The following is a 26,223-nucleotide window of genomic DNA, read 5'->3' as shown; positions in this document are numbered from 1 at the left end:
GACATTTTAATCTGTCCCATGAAAAGGCAGGAATGGCAAGCATATTAACGCTGTTATTGCTTACTGCTGGTCCATGAAAAGATACAATAAATTGTTGCTGTTCTGCGGATCCCCATCTCTATTTAACACAGAAGAAACCTGCTCTTATGGCTATTGTTAATTGATGGAGTCACTCAAACCCATCAGAGCATCCTCACTTTTTGATTAGCTATAAATGAATGGAGCCACTCAAAACTTCACGGAGAACCCCTCCATTTTCTAACTAAACATTTCACTTGTCAAAAAGGTTGAAAACCACTGTAGCTTAAATGAAGAAGATGAGAAGAGCTAGTCTGATTCCAGTGCTAGAGGTGATGAATTATGAGGAAAGATTAAAAGAGCTGAACTTTTCCAGTTTAAGCTAAAGAAGATAATGAGGAGACAGTGTTTAAAATTATGAAGCGAATTAGTACAGTGGATCAAAACTGTGTAGTCTATGGCCGGCTTGTCATCCCGGCCAGTACCCCCAGGCCGCCAGATGGAGCTCTCCCTGCAGCATGGAGGTGCCCCGAATACCAGCAGGGAACCATAGATTATGGAGTTTTCCCCTATAAACCTGCTGGATACCCCAGGGGCCAACAGAGGACGCTGTAGGGAGGCCCAGAGAGTCACATGTGCCCTATAACCTGGAAGTGCGTCTTAGGCAAAGTGACAGCGGAAGTGATGTGCTTCCGGGGTGAAGAAGAAGACTTTTTATCTGACCTGGAAGTGATAAGGAATCACGTGGACCGGGGATTGGGAACACTTCCGAGTCAGGGAATATAAAAGGACTCTGGGAACTCCAGAAGATTGAGCTGAGCTGGGTGGAAGGGTGGCAACGCGTCTGGGAGTGGTGGAGAGTTTATTGAGTATTGTATTGTGTATTGTTTATGAATATAGTGGGGAGGAGAGTGCTTTGTGCACTGTTGATTAATAATAAAGTCAACTTTTGGACTTTTATCTGGTGTCTGGCATCTTGTAAAAGGGTTCAAGGGAGCGATAGCACCCCCTATCTGTCACAACTGTTATTTGAAAATGAGTTCATCAAGAACACAGGAATAGGTTGGAAACTTGTTAAGGGTAAATTTTGCACAAACAGGAAGTTTTTCATAAAACAGAGAACCATAGACACTTGGAATAAGCTACCAAGTAGTGCAGTAGACAGTTGACTTTAGAGACTTTCAAAACTAGACTGGATGTTGTTTTAGAAGAATTAAGCAGAAAAGACTGGCAAACTTTGTTAGGCTTAATGGCCTTTTTTTCATCTATATTGTTCTAATGATCTTTCAACCATAAAATTATAAAATATAAGCAAGGAAAACAAAACATTATCTAGATATGAATGAAGTACCCTATAGTGTGACTATTTCACTGGCACTATACTTTACTAGGGTGGCCATGTATATCAGTGACAGGGATAATTCCAAATTCAGGTTGTGCGCCCCAATAAATAAGTGAAGAATATCAAAATGTTCCAGCATGAACAGGTTGTAAATCTAAAAGTTTTTCATTGCCACAAGCATTGCTTCACTAAAACAAACCCCACTTGATTAACAGCTTGTCTTATATTTAAACAGCATTGCAATGGTTAATAAGAAGCACATAAAAGCAGACCACTGGGCTTTACTTACACTTCAATCATATACTTTCTTGACGTGACTGTATTTTTACTGTGTAATATTTAGAGCATGTTGTAAACCTAGTAGACTAAGCAAACATTAAAATATCCAAAAACATATAAACATTTCCCTTAAATTTTGTTTTTTATTTGTTATCAGTAAAATGCATGGTTATAAAATTCAAGACACAAGAAAGTAGAAGAATCTCACTTTTAGTCCAAATTAACTTTGCTTAGATTTCTTACACCAGGTGCTGACTTTCATTCTGTAAAGCTAGGCTGTGAGAGAAAGGCTTTCTCAAGAACAATGATACAGAGCTGTAATGGTCTGATTTATTCAAAGTATTCTATGGGGAACTTAAATTAAACATCTGTTTCCTTCTAAATGTTTGTTGCTCCTTTCTGCTCTTTCCTCCCCTCTTCCCAAAAATTGTTCTTTATCCAGTAAGCGATTAATCAATAGGAAACACCACTCTCTAAACTAAATACAATCTTTTCATACTTTTTACTAGAACATTTTTACATATATATATTTTTTTTAATATTTTTATTTTTTATTAATTTTATTACAATCCATACAAGCAATCAAGTTTTTACAAAAAGAAGAATTGAGTTAAGAACAGATTGATCCCCACCCCTGAGAGAGAGAGCCAAACGGCGTAAAATTTAAGGGTTGTAAACATACCTAAATTAATAAATTCTCTGTGCTTAATGAACTTATTTTAAAATATTACTGATTAGATCCTGTCATGTTTTGAAAAAAGTCTGTACGGATCCTCTAACTGAGTATTTGATTTTTTCCAATTTCAAATAATATAACACATCGGTTTCCCACTGACTTAAAAGAGGAGAGTTTGGGTTCTTCCAGTTTATCAGAATGAGTCTGCGTGCCAACAGTGTAGTGAATGCAATCACAATTTGTTTGTCTTTCTCCACTTTAAGCCCCTCTGGAAGAACCCCAAACACAGCTGTTAATGGGTTAGGAGGGATTGTGAGTCCAAGGCTGTCTGAAAGGTAATTAAAAATTTTTGTCCAGAATAATGTTAATTTGGTGCAGGCCCAGAACATGTGACCCAGTGAGGCTGGGGCTTGGTTGCAACGTTCGCAGGTTGGATCATACCCTGGAAACATTTTGGAGAGTTTTAGTTGAGACAGATGTGCTTGAAATATAATTTTAAGTTGTATAATTGCTCGAGTGAATTCTCTGCATTGCTACTTTCCACTCCTTTTCTGATATAATAATTGAGAGATCTTTTTCCCAGTGTCCTCTTGGATCTTTGAAAGGAAGGGAAATTTTTACATATTTTATACCATTTGAAAGATCTAGCCAGGTTTAATGAGTATAAAAGCTTAGCATTAGATAATTACAATTGCTTAAGAGTGGTTACAATAAAAAGTATCAAGAATAGTGGCATAATCCAAGGCTATCAAAAATATCTATCCATTATCCAACCCCCTATATCCTAACACAGGGTCACTGGGGTCTGCTGGAGCCAATCCCAGCCAGCACAGGGAGCAAGGCAGGAACAAACCCCGGGCAGGGCGCCAGCCCATCGCAAGCTGTCGAAAATAATAATGTATAAATTGCTTGTAATTCTGTAAATGAAAGTTTTGGGAGATTAATGATGATGAATGAAAGTTTTTTTTTGCAGTCAGTTTCTCAAACTTGACACTAAAATTTGTTTCACTTTAAGATTTCGTAATTGCAAAATGTGAAATTCTCTAAAAAAGAGATTTTGAGGCTGTAAAACAAGAAGTATTGATCCTTAATGCTTTCTTCACACTTCTGTTTTTTGTCCACAGCTGAATAATGTAGAAAATCTGTAGCACACCAGCAAAATCAATTATATTTTGCAGCTTTTGTTCATCACACTTCAAAAAATGCACCATTGTGCACAGTACTACCTGTTCTCTGCAAGCAATTGCACTACAAGAGAATTCATCACTTGCTAGTACCTAGAATCCAACCTTTTAACAGATTCCTGCAAATGTAGCTCAGGACAGCATGAAGGAATATCCAAAGTATGATTTCTGTCTCCAGCGCATCTTTGAATTGCAGTCATCATAATTGACAAAGCAGGCATTGTACAACCAAAACAACCTGCAAGTGACAAGAAATGATTTCTGTGAGTTTTATTTGGCTACAGAATTTTATTTGAACACTAAATGACAAGTAACTGCATGTGGCATTTGCACAGAAACAGTCATCCAGACAGGCTAAACACTTTTTGGAAGTGAAATGCTACATATCACTGTGAATTAAATTCCATTGCAAATTCTTTTTTCTCAACACTACATATTCATTTTATTGTTATAGTTCACAGTCCATAGATTATTGCACTGTTAGGATTCAGTGTCCATAATTTAGGTTATGTAGAGTAAACCTGATATTGTCAAGTTTATGTTGCTCCTGGAATAACATAAAAGTTGTTATTCCAGGATTGCCATTGATCTTTAAACAAGTTCAAACTCAGCCACTGACATCATAAAGTTTTATGCTGCAAAGCAGACAATTACCATACTATTTTATACCATTTTCTACACCTGCTTATTCTGAGCAGGGTCATGGAGGGCTGGAGTTTATCCTAGAGCTGGAGTATGCCTGTTGACTATCAATAGGCAGTGGCTGAGAAACAAGACCACACAACCTAGCACATCAGCAAATTTCCAGCATGATGATATGTAGGTTAATAGCTATTAACGGAAAATACGCTGCCGCTGTCTTCATAAATAGTAATTAAACAACTTCTATTCACCTAAACTGCATGTCTTTGACCTGTGGAAGGAAACCACAGCATCTGCAGGAAACTCAAGTGGGCTGAACATGCAAACTTGACCTGGGTCTTGTTGTAAAATATCACTAATTAGTCTTGCTGTTGGAAAGGATACTGCGTGGCTTAGTACACAATGACACTCTGATGCTATCTGAAAGGATGAGCTTTTTAAAAATATTTTTGAAGAAAGTGTGATTTTTATTTATGACGTGTTCAAACTTTTGTTTATTTATACACTTTGTCCTATTATTTTATTGAATTATGATGTTATGTCTACCTCACATTACTTTCCACAACTTTTTTTTTTCCATTTCACTGGAGGAGGATAAAGATTTGCCTGAATGAAAGTATTACCAATTGAATGCGTTGTAAACGACTTGTGATTCATTTTTGTAGGTGACTATGAGGTGGAGCTAGCTAAGTAGTAATGTTTGCTAGCTTGTAAAGTGTTTGCTTAAAATGTTTTTTTGGGAAACACACAAAAAAGTAGCATATGCTTTATATAATTGCATCATAATGTCACTCATTAATGGCTAAGATTTACTATTTTTTAGAAACACACCTCAAAATGAGGGCACATGGGGTATTTTCCTGAAGGAGAGTTGGTGCCTGAGGACCACATTGTATACACTCCAGTCACATTAGGTACATCAAGCTGGCATGCACCTGACATTTAAGAAGAAGAGAACAAATAAAGTACTGTGGAAAAGAAAGCTATAAAGTACATTTTAGACAAATAACAGTAATATTAAACAAGCATTTATCAATAAACAGGAATACAGTTTAAAAAAAAAACTAGAACTAACAAAATACAGCTGGAATTATATATTGCAAATAAGTTAAAAGATAATCATCACTATCTTTCAGTATTTTAGCACTGTGAGAACAATCAATGACCAGGTAATGTGTAATAAGAAGAGCAAGAGAGGAAAAATATACAATACTTTATATTTGCATTTTTTTCTAGTGTTAATAAATTTAATTCTTTCACTTAAGTTCTCTATAATTTGCTATTACAAAAATGTTTCTATTACATATTGCTTTACATTTCCCAAAGGATTCCAAAATCAGTGTTACTTTGTTTTGTCTTGTATACAGTATGCCACGTTCTACACTTGATGGTATGATAATGAAGGATACACATGTTTAAAATTTTGAGGTGCCAACCCTGTTATCCTTATTTAAATTAAAAGTCAGCAAAAAAGTCAGTCTCTCTCTCTCTCTTTGCCACCTTGGTTAGAACCTTCAGTCAGACTGCTGTTTAATACCTGCAACCCTGGAAGAGGAGGGGCTTAGGTAGTAATTGAAGATGGTCAGGTGTCATCTGGCTGCGGTCCTAAGTAGCTGCGGATGGAAAGATAGGTTTGTTAGTGACGGTGCCCCCTCTCAACCCATGCATATGCATATGACAAAAGTATTTTGGCACTGTTTGGAACTTTTATCATGTATTTGATTTTTATCTAATTCTAAATGATAGTCAGGGAGCTTTCTTTAGTATGCTGCCTCAACAGTCTTTTAGAAGCATGAATATTGGATAAAAAAGCAGAGATGCTGCTGCTTATGTACCATAACTGAAACTAGACTATAAACAGATATACTTAATTCAAATGCTTTAAAAATGTTATAGTAAAATGTGTCCATAATAAATGAAGTTTATGAATTAATTGAAGAATGCTTCTGCAGGATAGTCTATTTAACATGCCAAAATTACTTTATAAATTAATTATTTCATTCTTTGGCATTACTCTTTATGTAGCCAGTAATAGAAGATTGCATTTGATATGAAGATAATTCAAGATTTATGTGAAGATCTTGCAGTGGAGGAGTTGTCACACTGTGCATACCATCCTTGACTAGCTAACTTAATGGATAAAAGCACCATTAAAATTATTTTGGTCAATCACTGAATGGAGACTCTGCAGCAATGGCATGATTGTTTTGATGCTTTTATGAAGCACACCTACTAGACACTTTGGACTGTTACCTCAGTAAGCTGTATTTACTGTGATAAGAAATGGACACAAACATACTTTCTGAAATACATGCATGCATAGTTCATTGGTCCTAAAATGTTACTCAGCTCTTTTTGTTTACAGTTCAGCACCTTTACTCTGTGTGTCATCAAAAGAAGGCCTGTTGTTAAGCTGCATTGGAAAGACACTTTTAAGATCTTGATGAGTGCAGATAATGCAGTCATTGTTGTAAAATAATACTATATTCTAGCTCAGAAGTATTAGTGTCTTACTGCTGCACTCATCCTGAAATCTGGCAGTCCCACACAGCAGATGTACATGTGTGCAATGCCACGGGAAAATATGGAATGTCCCTATGTGTGAAGCATAGGACTCGGGCCAAGATTTAAGCCTGAAAGGTATTCATTATATGACTAGACACAGTCATGAACATTTACTCATACCAATGAGTCCACATAAATGAATACTGTGACCAACCTATAAATCAGAACTTGGATATATCAAAATACTGTGTATAGAACCACAGATAATTATAGTTTCAAATAGTGCTGAATTCCTTTATGTACTTAGTTTTCCTAGTGTACATAGTTTTCTTGGTGTTTAAAAATTGTACATAGTTTGTTAACATTAATTCTTTCAATTGTCATCTTCTTATGTTCCAGCACTTCGGGGAGAGATAAAAACTAAACACAAATCCCAAGATTGTGAGATGAGAAAAATGAATGGGTAATATAACGAGGACAGGTCTGAGTCAAAAAAATCAAGAAAACCAAAGTACCAAACAATTAGACAATCATAACAAAACATATGTAAAACCCCATATTACATCATTGGCAACAGTTACACCAATTGCAAGCCAATACAATTGTGAAAAAACACACCAAATGTTAAACAGTTATAGAAAATGGTGACATGGAAACACTGTAAAGAGGAAACTTAAAAATATTAAAGTCATTTAAACAAAGTACATTGACAAAAATAAGCACATACATTGATTCACCATGGCTGAAATCTCAAAATCATATCAGTATTAGCCACATTTAGCTTTCTCTAGAATAGAAAAGTACAGCTCCAGGTAATTTTATTGGCTGGAGAGAATTAATCCATCCATCCAGCTATCTCCAAACACAGCGTCACAAGGGTCTGCTGGAGCCAATCCCAGCCAACACAGGGCACAAGGCAGGAACAAATCCACAGGGCACACACACACACACTAGGGACAATTTAGGATCGCCAATACACCTAACCTGCATGTCTTTGGACTGTGGGAGAAAACCCACACAGACACAGTGAGAACATGCAAACTCCCTGCAGGGAGGACCCGGGAAGCGAACCCAGGTCTCCTAACTGCAAGGCAGCAGCGCTACCACTGTGCCGCCCGAGAGAATGAATACCTTTTCAAAATAATAAAATCATAATTGTGAATTAATGTCATCAAAATGTTTTGGTGTCAGTAATAAACTTCCATACTTGAAAAGAAAAAAGATCAACTTATTAAAAGAACAATATTCAAATCCCTTACACTAAGCCTACTTGCTTTTAACAGGAAGCAATTTGCCATCTTGTAGTTATTTTTGGAACTGCAAGAACCATGAAAAAAACCACTTGAAACATACAACACAATAATTTGAGTTGGCTATATGGCAATGCTTTTCAAATTGTGGGTGTGTCATTTCTTTGGGTTTAGCTTTACATAGTACAAACTGCATTTAACTAGCAATAGGGCTTGTTAGAATTTGTGCCACATGCTGATCTTCTATTTTTTTTGTTTCCCTGTCGCTGCCAATAAATAGATGACTATTTTTTTAACTGGCTACACCATCTGGTTGAGACATTTAAAATAAAATAAAAAAGTAAAATTAATATTCTACTTGTGATGTATTTTTAATGAAATTGAGCATTGTGCATTAACTATGCTTTGTTTGCTTTTGCTATCATTGTTCATTCTTGATGATTATTATTATCAGTATTAAATGTTTGCATAAACTTCCTGGTAACTCAGCATGCTAGTTTAGATAAGAATGCTGTTCACTATAATCTTAAATACCATTTAACAAATTAAACTTACTACTCTGCTTCTGTGATCTTGGACTGCTCTTTACTTTAAAGACTTTAGAAAAAAAAACACAAACTTGAAATTAGTTTGTAATTATTAAATAATTTACAGTGGGTAAAAATATACTTGAAACAAGTATACAATTAGACTACATTTGATTTTAATTTAATGTTTTTGCACAGCACTCTTCATCGTGTAGTGGATCAGAGTGCATAAAAATGTTTAGAACTTTGAGTCCCTATCTGTAAATCAGAAAACCATACAACATGTAAACACAGCACATAAAACACACAAATTACGGTAAATGAAAAGTATAACAGATTTAATGTCAGATCTTGACTGAAGAAGGGATTTGAGTTGCCTTGAAAACTTGTATATTGTAATCTTTTTAGTTAGCCAATGAAAGATGTAATTTTGCTTGACTTCTCATTACATCCTTAATAGCTAACATGCTACAACAACCTAGTACTACAGACATTAACATTGTAAGCTAAATATAACCAACTGACAAAGAAACAGAGGAAAAGAAAGACACTTTTAAACTCAGACATGTCGAGGTGGGATTACGGCAGAGTTGGTTATAATGGACAAAGCTACCGTTATAATGTCCTATACCAACTCATTAAGTGCCAAATTTGACATAATTTCGCAACATTATCTAGAGTCATGTGAATAGCAATTATTTTTTACAAGTGAGGAAAACTGACATGGACTTATCAAAAACAGCTTTTTAGTCTTTTACATTTAGGTTTATTGCCATGTGTACATAATACATAGTGTACATAGTACAATGAAATTCATAGTTTAATGTCAACTCAAAACTGCTGGCAAAAATACAACAGAAACAAAGACATATACTCAGTCAGAGAAAACAGTACACATGACATGCAACGTATATACAGTAGATATGAATATATGCACTATACTGTGCAGTTGCAAATATTTCTTTATATATGGTGTTGTTATATTACAATATGTGTTGTTATGATTGGCTGTGTAGTATCCTTTCAGTCTATGAATAGGCACTGTCCCTAGAAAGTATAGCCACATACCTCCTGCACTTAAATCTCTACATTGGCTCCAGTTAAACTGGGATGATTTCAAAATCCTCCTTCTTGCATATGAAGCTTCAAATGAACAAGGTTCTGCCTACCTCTTGAACTTATCACTACTGTACTTGGAAATTGGAGTACATTAAGAAGCCAATGTGCACGTCTACACTAGCCTGCAGGCCATGACAGGGAAAGTCATAGGTCAAACAAGGGAACCCGTTTCATCCCTATTGGGGACACCATCTATTTATTTATATATATATATATATATATATATATATATATATATATATATATATATATATATATATATATATATATATATATATATATATATATATATATATATATATATATATATATATATATATATCTCAACAATTAATGGAGCCAACAGTACATTAATCAGGCCTCTGTTATCTAGATATAAAGCTGCCAATGGGTGTTAATGCGCTAAATCCAGGTATTACATGAGTAAGGTGAATTCATGTCACATTTACAAAAGAGAAGTGATCTGATATGAAGCCAAGCAGGAGTTAAGAATGTAATGTGAAATACAAGCAAGGACATTGCTTTCAAATAAAAAAAAACAACAACAACAACAACAAAGAATGCAGGGGAATTGTATGATTAATTTGAAATCCAATATGGAAGTACTTCATGTTTTACTTTTGTTATGAGGATTGTTTATGGATGTGCTTTATTGCAAGTGTGTGAGCAAGCTAATTGCCAAATGAGTGACACTGTCATGCCAAAATTGATAAAAAAATAACTGTGACATAATGCATGTAAAATGTCCAGAATAAGAATCGACTCCAGTAGGTTGAAAGATAAAAAGACACATTCAAAAATTAAAGTAATATATATTTATTTACATACATAACCATAACATAAAATTCACAAACTCATTTAATCTAGTTAAGGGACACAAAGGAACATTAGCCCTCCAAAGTTTACCAGTCAACAGCATTTATTTTATGACAAATACATTACTTATTTTCTTTGTTTAATAAACCTTTTCTAAAATAAAATACAAAGACCTGTATAAAATGACCAAACTCTTTTGCGTGAGACATATAATTACAGTGTAGAAGGTATATTTGAAATCTTAAAATGACTGAACCTTTCTTATAGTGGAGAAACTTGTTTCTGGAGTCAACTTTTGGGTAATGGCCAAGTGTGTATGTATTCCTGAATGTGCATGCATTTTGAGACAAAGAAATCACATAGTTTAGAATTTCATCAACTTGCACCAAATGATGGTGATGCAAATATTTATAAATGTGTACCCAGACCACTGATAAAAACTAAAAACAGAATGCCATAAAATAATTTATTTAAATCCTTAAAATTCAATTCTTCGAACTTGATCAGTCAAATATCATGTTTGTCCTAGGCACCATATTTCCACCCATTTCAGCACCTATTGAGGATTCTGAGTGATGCCTGAAATTGAACTTTCCATGTCCATCATCACAACAATAAATGATGGAATTCCTAATGGAAGAATGGAGTTTCCAATGGCAAGTCAACCCAGAGACACTTATATAATCTACATTGGAGGTAACTCATGGTGGTACATTTCCCTATTAAGTTAATTTATATAGATACTTGATTTACATTTACCTGTATATATGAAGTCATGAAGACAACCACAAATTTCAAATTCAACTTTATTGCCATGCATGCACAGTATAAAAAGAATGTTGCAATATCCTTAAAAAATGTGCATATTAGGCTAATTTGTGTCCCTAAATTGGCCCCAATGTGAATTACTATGGGTGAGTTTGTGGATATCCTGCACTGGCATCCCACCTTCTTTAAAGTTGTTTCCCACTTTCCATCCAGTGTGGCTGTGATGCCAAGTGGATTGACCACAACCCTGAATTCGATAAATTGGATTTAAGAATGTATGAATGTATGCACAGTAAATTCTGATTTTTATTATTGGCTGTTGAGTAGTCTTATGACTTGAGAAAAAAACTACCCTTGAATCTTGTAGCATGACTGCTAAAGGTTCTGCTGCGTTTGTCGACACAAAGAAGGGTTTAAAATGAATTTACAGGATGGCAGTGATCTTTGATAATACTGTTTGTTTTTTCATACAACGTGATATATAGTGTGAACAGAAAGTTCCAAAAGTCCTTTTGTAATTGTGGCTTCATTTGATAAAAGGAATCTTGTTGCAAAATTGAAAAAACATTAGGCCATAAATAAAAAGAGCAAAAAGTCAAAATAGGTTTGACGTTGAAGTTACTGTATATTGTTTGTGTCATTGCATCCCATCAGAAAACTATATGTTTCTTGTTTTACTAAAGCATTCATTTGTACCAAAAATAGTTTCACATTTTCATAAAGATGCAACCCACATACTGTATTTGCTTTAAGTCCATATTTGAATCAGATACTCCTTAGGAGCACTTTAAAGGAGAAAAGATTTCAATAATGATATAAACCACACTAAAACTAATCCAAATTCTATAGGACATCACATACTCCTTCAAAAAATTCAGTATTCATTAGTGCCACTTCTTACTAGCAGTTCATACTCTACTGCCTTACATTCTATAGGAACGAGTGTCAATCTTTTCTATCTTACCATTGCAATACCAGTATTTTCTACAGTAATATTGTGGTGTAGCGGGTCCACAGCTCAAGTCAAAAAGTCCACTTAAAGTTAAATAAATTGTTGAAGCACTTACTGCTTAGAGAGGGGGCGTGGTAGTGTGGCTGGAGCTGGTTCCCGGGTGAATTTGTGATGCAGGCGGTCCTCGCTTAAGTGCACAGGTGAGGAGTTGTTTGCATCCATAATTAATGCTGGGAGCTGCTAATTGCCACACCTGATCCACGTCCCCGTGATAAATAATTGAAGCACGAGGTGGCTAGGAAAAGGAGAAAAAAGGAAGGAAGAAAAAAAATGAACGCGAGGTTAAGGGTGAAGAAGACGGCAGGAAGCAGGAGAGAGAAAGCCGGTGAGAGAGAGAAAGCAAGCGAGTGCAGGCTTGCGCTGATTGCAGGCAGCTGGGAGAGGCAAGCCCAAGTTGGCTATTTGGCCGGCACCCGAGGGCCGACAGTAGTGGAAGCTTCTGCTGAGCACTTATTCGGAGCAGGAGTGACCGAGAGAAGGTTGGCTCACCGCAGCGAAGGCAGCGGGAGTTGGGGACTTGGGAAGTGGAAGCCCCAGTGTGAGCGTCCTGGTCGCTGGGGAGCCGAAGTCTCAGTCTAGGTGAGCAGAACCGGGAGCCAGGGATTGGAAAGGCCACCAGACCAGAGAAGTGATGAAGGTCAGCTGCATGTAGGGTGACTCCCCTGGCACATAGCCTGGATGGGAGAAACAGGGGAGTCACCAGTGAAAGAATGCACCGGGCTTTGTTTTAAAAGACTGCTTCCAGCCATTGTTAAAACCTCCTTTTAAAAGGATTTTTCTATGTGTTTTTAACCTCCACAGTTTATGGATTATGATTGTTTTATGGATCATTTTTATGGATTATTTATTTAATGACTTATTTGAGAGACACTGCACTATTTATTTGAACACCTTGATTTTATTGATTTTATTAATAAAAGCACTTCGCACTTTTCGCACCATCCCCTTGCTTCATGGTTGATGTCTTCACTGCCTAGCTCATCGGTGACATTACCAACAGTGTCGGGTTCAAGAGCTCCCAGAAGTAAGATGGAAGCATGGAGCGAAACCCTCATTGTCACTTGTCACAAATATGCATTTTAATATTGACCTTTTTTTATCATTGTAACACAAATCTATTGCAGCAAATTACAAATCTGAACCCCTTTAACAAAATAGAATTCTGTTAAGTAATGTAATATCTGTATTAATCAATACATATCTATCTATTATATAAAAAAATCTTGGGTCGAGACATAATCATCTTGGAGAGACACTTTGACGTCACGCGAGACGTGATCATCTTGGAGAGACACTTTGACGAAACTAGATATTGCAACCTTAGGAAGCAAGACCCATGAGATGGTGACTTTTGCACGTCATACCCTATTTACAAACAATTTAAAACAAGTTCACAGACAACTAAACTTGCAGTTGTTGGAATGCTTTTGGCAGACACACTTCATGTGCTCCCAGCTATTAAAATGTTATACGTTCTAGATGGCACATGAACAACTTAGTGAAAAAGAAAGCGCAGCATGTTGAAAAGAGACACAAAAGCATTGGAGAGAAAAGAAGGCAAAAAAAGATGCACAAGAGAACAATAATAATCTATGTGCAAATTCAGAAAATAAGGAAAGTAATAATCAGCCCTGACATCCTGCGAGAGATATTTTGATGTCCCACAAGGGACACTTTAACGTCTCGCAAGACAAAGCAGTGAGACAAAAGGACAGCTGCTGTACAGGCTTTTGAAGGATCGATGTGCAGGACGACAAGCAGAAGACGCAGCTCAGCAGCAGCAAGCAGAAAGACAACAGCTGATCCATCCGCTTCTCTAAAGTGTGCATTCAGCCACCCCTTTCACAACGTGAGCAGCAGAGACGCGAATTGGCTGTCGGGTGGCGCGCCCCGGGGTTGGGGTGAGGCTCGTAAAGTGAGCAGGGGGCAAAGCCCCCTATTATTATATATAGTGCCTTTAAAAGTTTGCTTTGCATATCCTTTAAAATTGTCTTTTATGATAAGCAATCTAATGATTTTAATAGCAGACAAAAGTTTAGGAGAAAAGAGCACAATGCAAGATGAATTGAAAGGTATTGATAAATTATTGAAGGCATAGACTATAGACCAATGTCAGTTTCCCAACTGTACTTAAATGGGATTAATTATTGGTATTGAAGGACATTAACTGGAAGGCACAGAAAAAAAAAATCCTGAGTACGCAGCATAAACCATTGAAAAGGCTTCTGTCAGTAGTTCTGAAATTTTGAAAAGTCTGATTTATTAATTCATCTGCAATGATTTTTAGTTTGTACAAAGGAATCTTAGGGCTTTGTTGTGCTAAACAGAAAAGGCAGCTGGATTTTATTTGAAGTTTTTGCTGAATATATTTTGGAATTCTGTTATGAGGTTAAAAATAATGGCTGTTCCAGTGCTTAATACTAGTGTGTCAGAGAGATGTACAGCCATATTCATAATGGCCACCAGATTTGTCTTCATTGTGTCTTTTGCTACTATCTCCAGCAGGTCAACACTATGTCTGAGCCTGCTATCTTAATTAGCTTGTTAATTCAGTGAATCTTTCTTGAAGTGATGTTATTGGCCCAGGACACCACAGGGTAGAAGATTGCACTAGCTACAATAGAGTTACAGAATTAAAAAATTGGTACTTGCTGTTAGAGCTAGCGCCTAATGCATTCTGTGTTCAGGGTTTCCAAAAATGTGTGTGCAGTGGCATTTCTTCCAGAACTGGTTTGCTGTTTTGAACTCAGTGCTGCCAGGATAGGCTCAGATCCCTTGCAACACTGAATGTAAATATTTGGCTTTTCGAAGGTCAATGTGAAAGAATAATTTAAAGGTAAATATAGCTGAGTATTTTGGTTTGCGGTGTGTACATTAAAATATATAAGAATTGGTTTTGGAAAACTACTGAGATCATCAAGCAAAAAAAGAATGTACCAGGAAAAAAAGTTGACGTAATACACAAAATGTAATGAAGGATGACTAAGCAGTCAGCAGATGTCTTGTAAGGAAGCAGAATGGACAGTTATTACATGCACAGCAATTTCAAGGGTAGTGGCTCCAGTCAAAGGTAAAAGAGGATCTGTTTTATATAAGTCATTTGGACAAAAGCTGATGAATCACCCAGATTAAATGTATGCATTTATTGACACTGTTATGTAAATTCAGCTATCCATAAGTATGAGCTTCTGCTTTCATTCTGCAACCATTGTGACCATGCTGTAGACTTCTTGTGAGGAATGTTTCCCCTTGATGAAGTGATTTTAAAGACATATAGAACAATTCTTCTCTTCCTGACTTTTTTCTAATAGTAAGAGGTTCTAATTATAAAACAAGATTTCTTGCTTTAATATAACTCCAAATGTAATTTCTTCCACAGCACCTCTAACCATTCTCAGATCTACTTATTACAGTTCAGGCTTGCAGAGTGCTAAAGTTTTTTATCATGACAGTACCGTGCATAAGCACCGCTTTGGATATGGCACCATCAAATATTTCTGCAAGGCTGCAAACCTATTCTTGAACTCAGACATTTTTACACGACTGTGTTTAATCATCACTAATAATTTTTCAAATTCAGATTTCACTTCCAACTGTTAGTTAACCTTTGATCATATTATTCTAGTCATATGTTGAGTATTTCAACAACATCCTGGAGTCCAAAAAGTATTGACACATTGTACGAGAAACCTTAACCCAGTCCATCGTTTGTTGGCTATGCAGGCTTTCTTCTGCAGAAGAACAAATCAAATTCTATTACCATTTTGTCAGCTTTTATTATATGTACAGCCTTTTGTCTTAAGGTGCTTCAAGCCTTCCTTGTAAAAGTCAGGGCTCTCAGGCTCTTTGACTGTCCTTAATTTAATTAGTAAACTCTGGATTAGGAGGTATTTGTAGATTTAAAACTACACACATGCTTGATCAATTTCTGCCACTATTCTACTGTGTAACCTAAAGCCTATTTGAAATCAAAGAATAGAATTTACACTATATGTAACCATATTCATTCATTCATCAGTCCTCAACCCTGTTATTTAATTCAAGGTTGTGGAGAGCCAGTGCCCAACACTGGGTACAAGGTAGTAAACCAACCAGTATGGTGTGCCAGTCATATATACTGTATATATAAAAAGTCACACTCAAATGAGACGAATTAATCTAAACATGCATGTCTGTGGGAATGAGAGAAGAAAAATGGATTGATCAGAGGAAAACCGACACAGACAGGATGGACTGCACACAAACAAAACTGTGAACCTAGGACTCAGAAGATGAGAGGCAGCAGCATTAATTACTGCACTTACTTTCTGCCCTGCACATATAAAAGAACTTTTCTTTCTGAATCCCCTCCAAAGATACACAAAGCATAGTTTACCTGTAAGTGCTCCTAGCCTTGATGAAATAAGCAAAAGGTGAAGATAACTGATATGTTGATATGTAAGTACTACAATTGAAGGTATTATTAAGCGCAGTTTATGAATAAAATGAAGTTTTCATCTTAAATGTTACTTAATACTTTCTGATTCACATTCACAAGATCAGGCAAAGTATGCAGCACAATGTCAGGTCCAGACTTTGGTCTTGTCACATATGGACTACTGCAACTTTCTTCTGCCAGGAGTATCAGGATATGTCATCAAGCAGCAGCAGATGATTCAAAATACAGTAGTATGTGTGGTATTCAACTAACAAAGGCGGACACATATCACTCCTCTTTTTAGATCAGTACATTAGCTCCCTGTGACAGCACATATTAAATTCAAATCCTTGATGCTGGCCTACAAAGTAATCGAATGGTCAGCACCTATGTATATGAAAACAGTCGTGGTGTTCATTGTTCCTTAATGTTCACTCAGGTCTGCAAGTGAATGGTGTCATGGGATTCTGCTTCTGCTACACATAAAATCTCAATCTAGACCCTTTTCACATGAAGCTCCTAGTCGAAACTGCTGACTTCCTCAATGTTTTTAACAAGCATTTGAAGATTCTCTTGTTCTATAAATATCTAATTAATAATGGTTTGTTAAAGTCTTATTGTATAAAGTCTTACTGGTATTTCTGAATGGATGAATAGTAATTTTCTCAAACTAAATAAAGAGAAAACTGAAATTTAAGTAATTGGCAATAATGGATACAATGAGGTTATCAGAAATAAACTTGATGCACTTAAAAAACTTAGGGGTAACCGTTGACTGTATTCTGAATTTTAAATCGCATATTCATCAGACCACTAGGACAGCATTTTTTCACTTAAGAAACATAGCAAAAGTTAGACCTCTTATATCATTGAAAGATGCTGAGAAATTAATTCACGCTTTTGTTTTCAGTAGACTAGATTACTGTAACGCATTCCTCTCAGGACTACCCAAAAAAGACATAAATCACTTGCAACAAGTGCAGAATGCAGCTGTTAGAATCCTAACTAGGAAAAGAAAATCCAAGCACATCTCTCCAGTTTTGATGTCACTACACTGGTTACCTGTGTCATTCAGGATTGACTTTAAAATTCTGCTTATGGTTTATAAAGCCTTAAATAATCTCGCTCCATCTTATATATCGGAATGCCTGACACATTATAGTCCAAATCGTAACCTTAGATCTTCAAATGAGTGTCTCCTTATAATTCCAAAAGCTAAACTTAAAAGAAGTGGTGAGGTGGCCTTCTGCTGCTATGCACCTAAAATCTGGAATAGCCTGCCAATAGGAATTCGCCAGGCTAATACAGTGGAGCACTTTAAAAAACTGCTGAAAACACATTACTTTAACATGGCTTTCTCCTAACTTCACTTTAACTTAATACTGATACTCTGTATGTTCAATTCATCATAATAACTTTTCATAGTGGCTCTAAAATCCGTAATGACCCCTACTATCTCTTCTGTTTCTTTTTCCGGTTTCTTTGTGGTGGCGGCCTGCCACCACCACCTACTCAAAGCATCATGATGCTCCAACATTGATGGACTGAAAGCCAGAAGTCTACGTGACCATCATCATCAAGTCCTTCCGTGAGAACCCTAAATACAAAGAGGACTGTTTGATTTATGTTAGGTAGAATGCCCAGAGGGGACTGGGCGGTCTCTTGGTTTTTTCTCCAGCCTCTGGAGTTTTTTTTTTTTGTTTATTCTGTCCACCCTGGCCATCGGACCTTACTTATTCTATGTTAATTAATGTTGACTTATTTTTATTTTTTATTGTGTCTTCTATTTTTCTATTCTTCATTTTGTAAAGCACTTTGAGCTACATTTTTTGTATGAAAATGTGCTATATAAATAAATGTTGTTGTTGTTATAATAAAGGAAAGATTAACTAGTAATAAAACTAGTTTGTTCTGTTTCCTTTAAAGATATTCACTTGTGATAATAGAATGTGTTAACCTGTCCTTTAACACTTGTTCCTTAACAGTCCCTAGACTGATGTTTACTTGGCAATGTTAATATATTTTGTAAGTCACTTTGTCTAAAATCGTTTGCTAACTTAATAAATATACTCTAAATGTAAATGTTTACTATCTATAGTATTTTCAGTTTGCCTAGAGATAACTAATGATAACTTTAATATTTTTGCTGAGGAAAGGGTAGCATGGTCTGTCCATTTCACCACATTGCCACCACTACCCTTACCAGGATAAATGAAACTAAACAAGTAGATATTGTGAGCATTTTGATTTTTTTTTAAATACTATATAAACGTTAGAGGGAAGTTTTATTGAGATTGATGTTTCCTGACATTTGGCAAATTCATTGTTAAAGAGTAACAGATTCAGGACACACACACTTCATGCTCTTAAGTATTTTAGGGCAAAACAAATGTAGAACCGCTAGACTCTTCCAAGTTAAAAATATTGGACAGTCTCTTATATATTTTATTAGTTTAGAATTGTTTCTTAGTGAAAGATTACTTCCTTTATAGCAAGTAATGCATCGATAAAGTAGTTGAATTTTTTTTTTTACTAATTAGCAAATCATGAACACGTGGACACCAATGGAGATTAAGCATAAACGCATTTAGGACTGAAGCACCAGGAAGCACTTCTTTGTGGAAAGAGGTGTGGGAAGCTCAAACAAACCATTGAGCCATGTAGTTGAAGCAGAAACCTTGACAACCTTTAAGAAAAATCTGGATGAGAAATTAGGACAGCTTAGCTACTAACTAAATGGACTGAACGCTCTCCTCTTGTTTGTCAATCTTTTGTGTTCTTATGTGCTAAAGTGCAGAATGGCTACTACTGTGATGCTTGCTCTTTAGTAAGTTGGCACCACCTGTAGCAAATGTGGGGGAATTGTTCAAAATATAATGCTTTCAGGGAGGCACGGTGGCGCAATGGGTAAGCGCTGCTGCCTCGCAGTTAGGAGACACGGGTTTGCTTCCCGGGTCCTCCCTGTGTGGAGTTTGCATGTTCTCCCTGTGTCTGTATGGGTTTCCTCTGGGTGCTCTGGTTTCCTCCCACAGACCAAAGACATGCAGGTTAGGTGCATTGGCGATACTAAATTGTCCTGTGTGTGTGTGTGTGTGTGCCCTGCGGTGGGCTGGCGCCCTACCCGGGGTTTGTTTCCTGCCTTGCGCCCTGTGTTGGCTGAGATTGGCTCCAGCAGACCCCTGTGACCCTGTAGTTAGGATATAGCGGGTTGGATAATGGATGGATGGATATTGCATTCATTCTGTATGAAATGGCCTAGATCTCCAAGCTAAGACTTTCCTTTTTTACATTTGTTATAAAAATTTCATAGTGGCAACTGGCTTACCTACAAAATCCAGTATATCATATTGCTCCTTTTGAGATCTTGTGCTGTAAAATTTTGTCAGTCTGATCTCATCACAAATCAAGAGTTCATTGATCAATGCAAAAAGCTTTTGGTGAGTAAGCTGCATCAAAAGTGATGTGAACCCCTAGTTAACTGTAATGCCAGATAAGGCACAGTGAATTCAAAAAAACAGCTGTTGAAATGACAGTTATTAAAATATATCAATCATTAGTCTTTCACATCATCCAGTATAAGTCCATGGTAATCAAAAGGTACAAAATAAATTCACTTTAGAGCTTAAAATCCAAAATCAAAATATGTGATAAAACAGAACAAAAAGGATATTAATAAACTGCACTACAACAGAGTATATTAAACACATACATTGTTCTTTGTATTTTAAGATGAGAAACTAGTAGTTGAACAAATTAATTTTATGAAGAGAAAACGAAACAAGCAAGAAAACTGAAACCATCAAAATGTATAACATTATCATTTAAGATAAAAAAAATTACAACAGGACTTTTTTGTAAAAGAAGTTAATACTGTTTCTGCTTGCATTTAATAACAGACATGCTAGTGATGACCCAGCCTCTCATTTCAACTCAGTTTTCCCCAATACAGAGTCAAATAAATCTGTAGCTTACCACAGCAGAACTGGGTACAGCACTGGAGCCTAAGCTGGTGGGCATGTTTATAATCATCAGTCAGCCTAACATGTATGTCTCTGGGATGCGGCTGAAAAGAAAACCTTTTCCAGCTGAGAAACAAGTGCAGACAAGTGAAGCACATAGAAAGGACCTGAGTCTATAATCAGATATAGGTTTGTGGAATGTGATTATGTCTTCTTTTATGTTTGTAGCATCCCTTTACTGTGAAATATATACAATTCTGAAGACACATTTACTGTTATCTGAAAAGCAAATCAATCTAGGCAAAGGTAGTCAGTGACCCAACATCCTGTTTTGAGAACATAATGCTTATACTTCTAGGATCACCACCTACAACTCAGAGGACATTTCATTAACCTAAAGGATAAAATTACGTGATGAACAACAAGACCTTCAAATTGCAGATATTTTGTTCTGGAAGTTATTGCTGGATAAATACAAAGAATCCAAGAAAGGTATAAACATTCATTTTTCCTGCCATTTACCTGCCAGCAAGTGATACAGAGCAGAAAGAAATCCGAATGCTAATAATGAATGACACACAGTTCACAAACAAAACTGAGAGAAACCATACAAGATGAATTGCCTGTCACCAGCTGGACACCATTATTAATCTCCTGTGCGCCTACAAAAAAATCACTGATGTGATATCCAAGTTTCTAATGGTAAAAAAGGTACATGTTGGCTTGTTTTTGAGTGTTGTTTATGACTGATTAGAACCCTGTTCAGAGATGGTGATATATGTGGGGTTGGAAAATTGATAAACGAAGAAAGAAGCCTACTTATACTATACAAGGAAGTACTTAGGGCCAAATTGTCTGCAGGTGGTACCTGAATAACTCCTATCACCCATTAATAGCTCATTTTATTAATTGCTGGGTGTTTCTCCTCACAGACATTTTTGGATATGATTTTGGTAGTTTTGTTGTTTTTATAGCTGTTAAGATTATTAATTAAAATCAATAAGCTCTTTTAAAAATCAATGCATGTATTCAGAATTCATACAGCTGTCTTCCATGGTTGTCCAGGCCAGATATTTGTATTTGTACCATGTCCTCATGTATAAAAGGTGCATATACACTTCTCCACAGTCACTTTGAAGTGTATAAAAACTAACCTTGGAGTAAAACCACGCACATTTCATTTTCAAATGCTGCCTCACAGCTGTGTGCATACTTTTCTGCTTGGTTTTGCAAATCGGCGGCACCCAGTGTCAAAGCAGTGATACTGTTTCTTTATCAAATACACTGAAATTAATTGCATATAGTTTACAAATGTAAGGCACTTGATAGTAATCATTCTGTAACAACATAATGGTGCACAGAATGGCCAAACTATTCCAAATACCATAGCTGCTTTAGCGTTGCTACTCTTAGTGCACCACTGAGAGTATTTTAAGCTGTTATGTTTGTGGTATCACAGCTGCACAGCAGCCGATTAGAAAGCTCTACTGTAAGTTGTGTCGAGAGCACAGAGTATTATCGGGACACAGCTTCCAGCCCTAGAAGACATTTATAGCACACATTGCCACAGCAAATCCACCAGCATCTGAATGGATTCCACGTACCCATGCCACAGGGTATTTGAAATTCTCCCATCTGGCAAATATTTCAAAGCCTTTCCTGCACGGTCCTCAAGGCTCAAAAACAGTTTCGTCCCAAGAGCTATAAATGCATTCAGTCAGTTTATCAAGTGCCCTCAGTAGAACTGTTTGTACTCATAATTACAATTACCTCACTGTAAAAGTAAACTTGCACTACAACTTAATAGTGTTCAAACTGAGCCACTTTATAAACCATTTGCACTATCTGCACTATACTGTATGTACACATACTGTATATTGCACTTATGCTTTCATATTGTATATTTTTCATTGTGTTTTCTGTTGTATTATTAGTATTTTTTATCATTTTATAGGAAAATATGTTTATGGAGGAGATGAATCTCATTGTACAATGACAATAAAGGAATTCAATTCAATTCAATAGAAGAGAGTGCGTATTTACAGATGATGATGACTGGCTTCTAAGCTGATTTAGATTTCCAACAGCCATCCTCTTGGAGCTGTGTGCTTTAAGAATACTAGGATGTATACTTCATATAAATTTTATGATGAAATGCATTATATTACATTTTACAGATAAATTGTTAACTTCCTATAAATAATGAATACTATTAATAATTAAACATGTGGGGGCATACTAGCACAGTGGTAGCGATGAGTTGGCACTCCATCCAGGGTTTGTTCCTGCCTCACGCTATATGCTTGCTTGGATTGGAATGACCCTAGATGAATGGATAGAATAATTAAACATGGATAATGAAGATTTTTCCATGTTCCTTAAAAGTTTTAAACAATTTGCGTTCTAAGCTTACAGCCAAGAAACTGAAGATTCCATATAAAGGTGCCTATTACTATCTTGAGAGAAAAGAGCAAATCTGGATATAACCAGGGTAGAAAAAGAAGGGGAAGGTCCAGCATAACAGGAGTTGAACACTATAGTCTCTAGTTTGAGAAACACACATCTTACTCCTTCTCAATTGACTTCTTCATTTAATACATGCTAAATACCAATGTCATCTGCAACAGACAAAATATGTCTCTCAATGACAGTAAATATGACTTGATAAAAGGTCAAGAGTTAATGTTGACTATGAGAGGTGAAGGCATATTCAGTATATGGAATAATTATGAGGTCACAAAGGTAACTCCTCATACATGGACAGTATTTTCTTTAAAGATGATTAAACCATTAGTTTGACCTTATTCTGAGCAGAATAATATTTATCTCAGTTGCATGGATGTGGAGCTTGTAACATTGTTTTGGTATGGAATATGAAAGCATATTGAGAACATGTTCAGATATTGAAAAGCAAGATACCACACAAAAGGTTGCCTAAGAAATTTTAGTTACACACTTTGTACAGCAATGCATCCAGAGATACATCCATGATCCATTCCAGAGATACAAAAACTGAAGGCAACTTTCTTTATGCTTGGCATACCAAAGATCATAACAGACAACCACCCATAAACATACACCTTGCAAAGAGATCTGTGTATATTCAAAAAAATTACAGACAGAAAACATCACTTCAAACTAGAGACCATTATTTTTTGTATCTTAGTATAATGTCAATGGTGAAACTTTAAGCCTTTAATGTAACTGAACACATTCAATCCAGAAAATTTAAATAAAAGTCACCGTAGAAAGCAAAATACACACAAAGAGTAAACAGCTGCAACAGAATTATGTGGCAGGTCAACCAGATAATTTTCTTGCAATATAAAGTAAAAATAGAAATCAGAAGCAAGGTCATCGGAAAACAACAGTATTCATTCTTGGGATGCTAAACATCTTATCATGTACGCATTGCAGAAGGAAAGCGAATGCCTAAAGACATGGCAAACAATGACAGACTGAAATGAGAAATTAATTACATAGTGGTAACACAACAGCTCATTGTTTTTAAAGGCATAGCTCGTGTTCATCAAGTGGTACATGAAGCTCCACTGATCCCTCACTCTCTTTTTAGTCATAAGGGTAATGCACAAGTGTTCATTGAACGTCTTCTTGTATTTTGCTTCTTTTCAAACAAACACTGGCCTAGGTCACTTTGAAACAAATAACCCAGTTGATGAAGTTGGTGAAAAAGCATTCATCCTAAAAAGAACATTTCAAAAATAACTAGATGCCGAAACAGTCTTCCAAAAGAATACTCAAACAACTGGTAGGTTTAGAAAGAAAAGGATTAAAATATATCAAGCACCCAAAAATGCAATGAAAAATAAAGCTCAAAGTCTGAAATGGTGATATACTGGAGAGTAGGAATATAGCAAAATATAACCAAAAGATAAATATGTGGTGGATAAAAAATGATCCAATGTCAAAATCAAAGAGTCAATAAATAAGAAAGTCAATACCAAAAACATTAAACTAAGTTTTAATCAAAAGTTAGAGGCAAACATTTATTTGAATATCCACAATCTTGGAATGCCAGGATGTACACAACATTGACCTTTATACTGTCATGACAATCATCACACCCCTCTGAAAAAAAAAAACAAGAATTGAAAATATTTTAGCTAATTCAGAATGAAACTGAAAGTAAAAATAAATATCAAAATCAAATGAAAAAAAAACAAACTGAAACCAAAACACACCAAACAAGCAAAAAGGAACGCTATAAAAAATAATAAAAAAAGTGATCAAAACTCAAAAATTCAAGATGTAAAACAAAATAAAAGTAGAACAATCACAAGTATAGATTTATTATCTTTATCCAAAGAGTTGGATTCAAGTTAAAGCAAGCTGTCTTCTATTATAGTTGTGTATTCACATGTCACATGAGCAGGAAAGACCACAACAACTGAAAACAGTAAGGTGGTGCCTGTGTAAATCCAAGATGATGTTGTCCTAAAATCAAAATAATAAAAAAAATATTTGGCTACACAAAAGTAAAGTATAATTATATTATCCAAACCCAGAAAATCATAACATCTTTCAATGCACTCTAACCTGTTTTCCATTTATAAACTCTATTCAAAATAAAGAAGGAAAGATAGATGTAGCAGAATTCGTAATTATCTGTCCATTCCAAAAAAATAAGGATGTGATACAAGCAAAATAATGTGAGTGATGTAAACTGTAACTGTACACAAGTATACAATGTTGAAGTAAAAATATAAAAAATGTAAAAGGTAAAAATATAAATTGATGTTGAATAATAATTAACAAATTTAATTAATTGGGCCTGCATTTGACTGCTGGTACTCTTGCCAGAGTTAGTGTCTGCCTTGTGCCCATTGCTGCTAGGATAGGCCCCTCCCACATGATACTAAATTGGATTAAACAGGTATGAGACTGTTATGCAATGGTAAAATCTGTGAACAGTTTTTTTCAGGATTGCTAAGATCAGTTAAGCTAGTACATTTTGCAGCATAGGAGAAAATGGGACAACCTGAATTAGCAGACAACTCATTCATATGTTCAACATTTCTCAGTATGTCTTCTTACATGGACTACTGTCTATAAAGCTACCGTCTTTTCAGATACAATGTAATTCAGAACTCACGCATTTCTATACCTTTGAGCGACTATTGAAATTTCTCATTAAACAGCCTTTGAAGAAGCATTCAAACCAAAATATCACTTTAATCTCTTTAAAAATAAATATTTAATATTGCCAGAATGCTGAGTTTTAAAATTTTGAATTATCTTTCCCTCCCTCTCTGAACTAGGGCATGTAAAAATACGTAATACATTGAGAGAATCCCTTCACTATAAAATTATTGATGCCAGAAACTAGCATTCAGCAACTGATGTCCTAAACCATCATGGAGCATGGAATCCAGTTGTCCAGGCTCTTCACCATCAGAAACCACAATATTTTCAAACTAGGGATATACTATGACAAAAGGGTCACCCTAACTACCAACCCATTGGATCCCTGTGGACCTCTTTGGAAGTCCAGGCTTACCTCTTCTGCCTCTTATTTAGAATTTTCAGTTTTACAGGATATCTGCCATAGTAAAGGTACATGCAGCCTACTCTTTTCCTTGTTCAATAACACTGACTCAGTTTGCTTGTCTGCTTTTTCCCTAAGGGGTACCTCTGCCAGAAACGAGGGAGTATTTCATAGAGCATTCTTAAGAAATTGAGAAATAGCAA

General features: G+C 35.8%; 1 protein-coding gene and 1 long non-coding RNA gene across 3 annotated transcripts in view; one reads left to right on the top strand and one right to left on the bottom strand.

Moving 5' to 3' along the window:
* Positions 1–26,223, top strand: part of LOC120523961 (olfactory receptor 2AT4-like) — a 97,046-nt gene that overhangs the window by 18,032 nt on the left and 52,791 nt on the right. Inside the window, exon 2 of one of the 2 annotated variants that reach the window (XM_039745716.1) lies at positions 10,888–11,054. The exons of the other annotated variant lie outside the window; for it this stretch is intronic. Coding sequence (XP_039601650.1) covers positions 10,934–11,054 — 121 coding nt within the window. The 5' untranslated portion in view covers positions 10,888–10,933. The remainder of the gene's footprint in view (positions 1–10,887; positions 11,055–26,223) is intronic. 2 annotated transcript variants of the gene reach the window in all.
* LOC120523962 lies at positions 3,458–20,597 on the bottom strand. The gene is made up of 4 exons (XR_005632727.1): positions 20,528–20,597; positions 5,679–5,754; positions 4,973–5,076; positions 3,458–3,737 (listed from the first exon to the last, which is right to left on the bottom strand). It is a non-coding gene; the product is annotated as an uncharacterized LOC120523962 (long non-coding RNA).

The sequence above is a fragment of the Polypterus senegalus genome, chromosome 2, assembly GCF_016835505.1.
Source record: "Polypterus senegalus isolate Bchr_013 chromosome 2, ASM1683550v1, whole genome shotgun sequence".
NCBI lineage: Eukaryota > Metazoa > Chordata > Cladistia > Polypteriformes > Polypteridae > Polypterus > Polypterus senegalus.
This window is presented reverse-complemented; position numbering and strand designations above follow the sequence as displayed.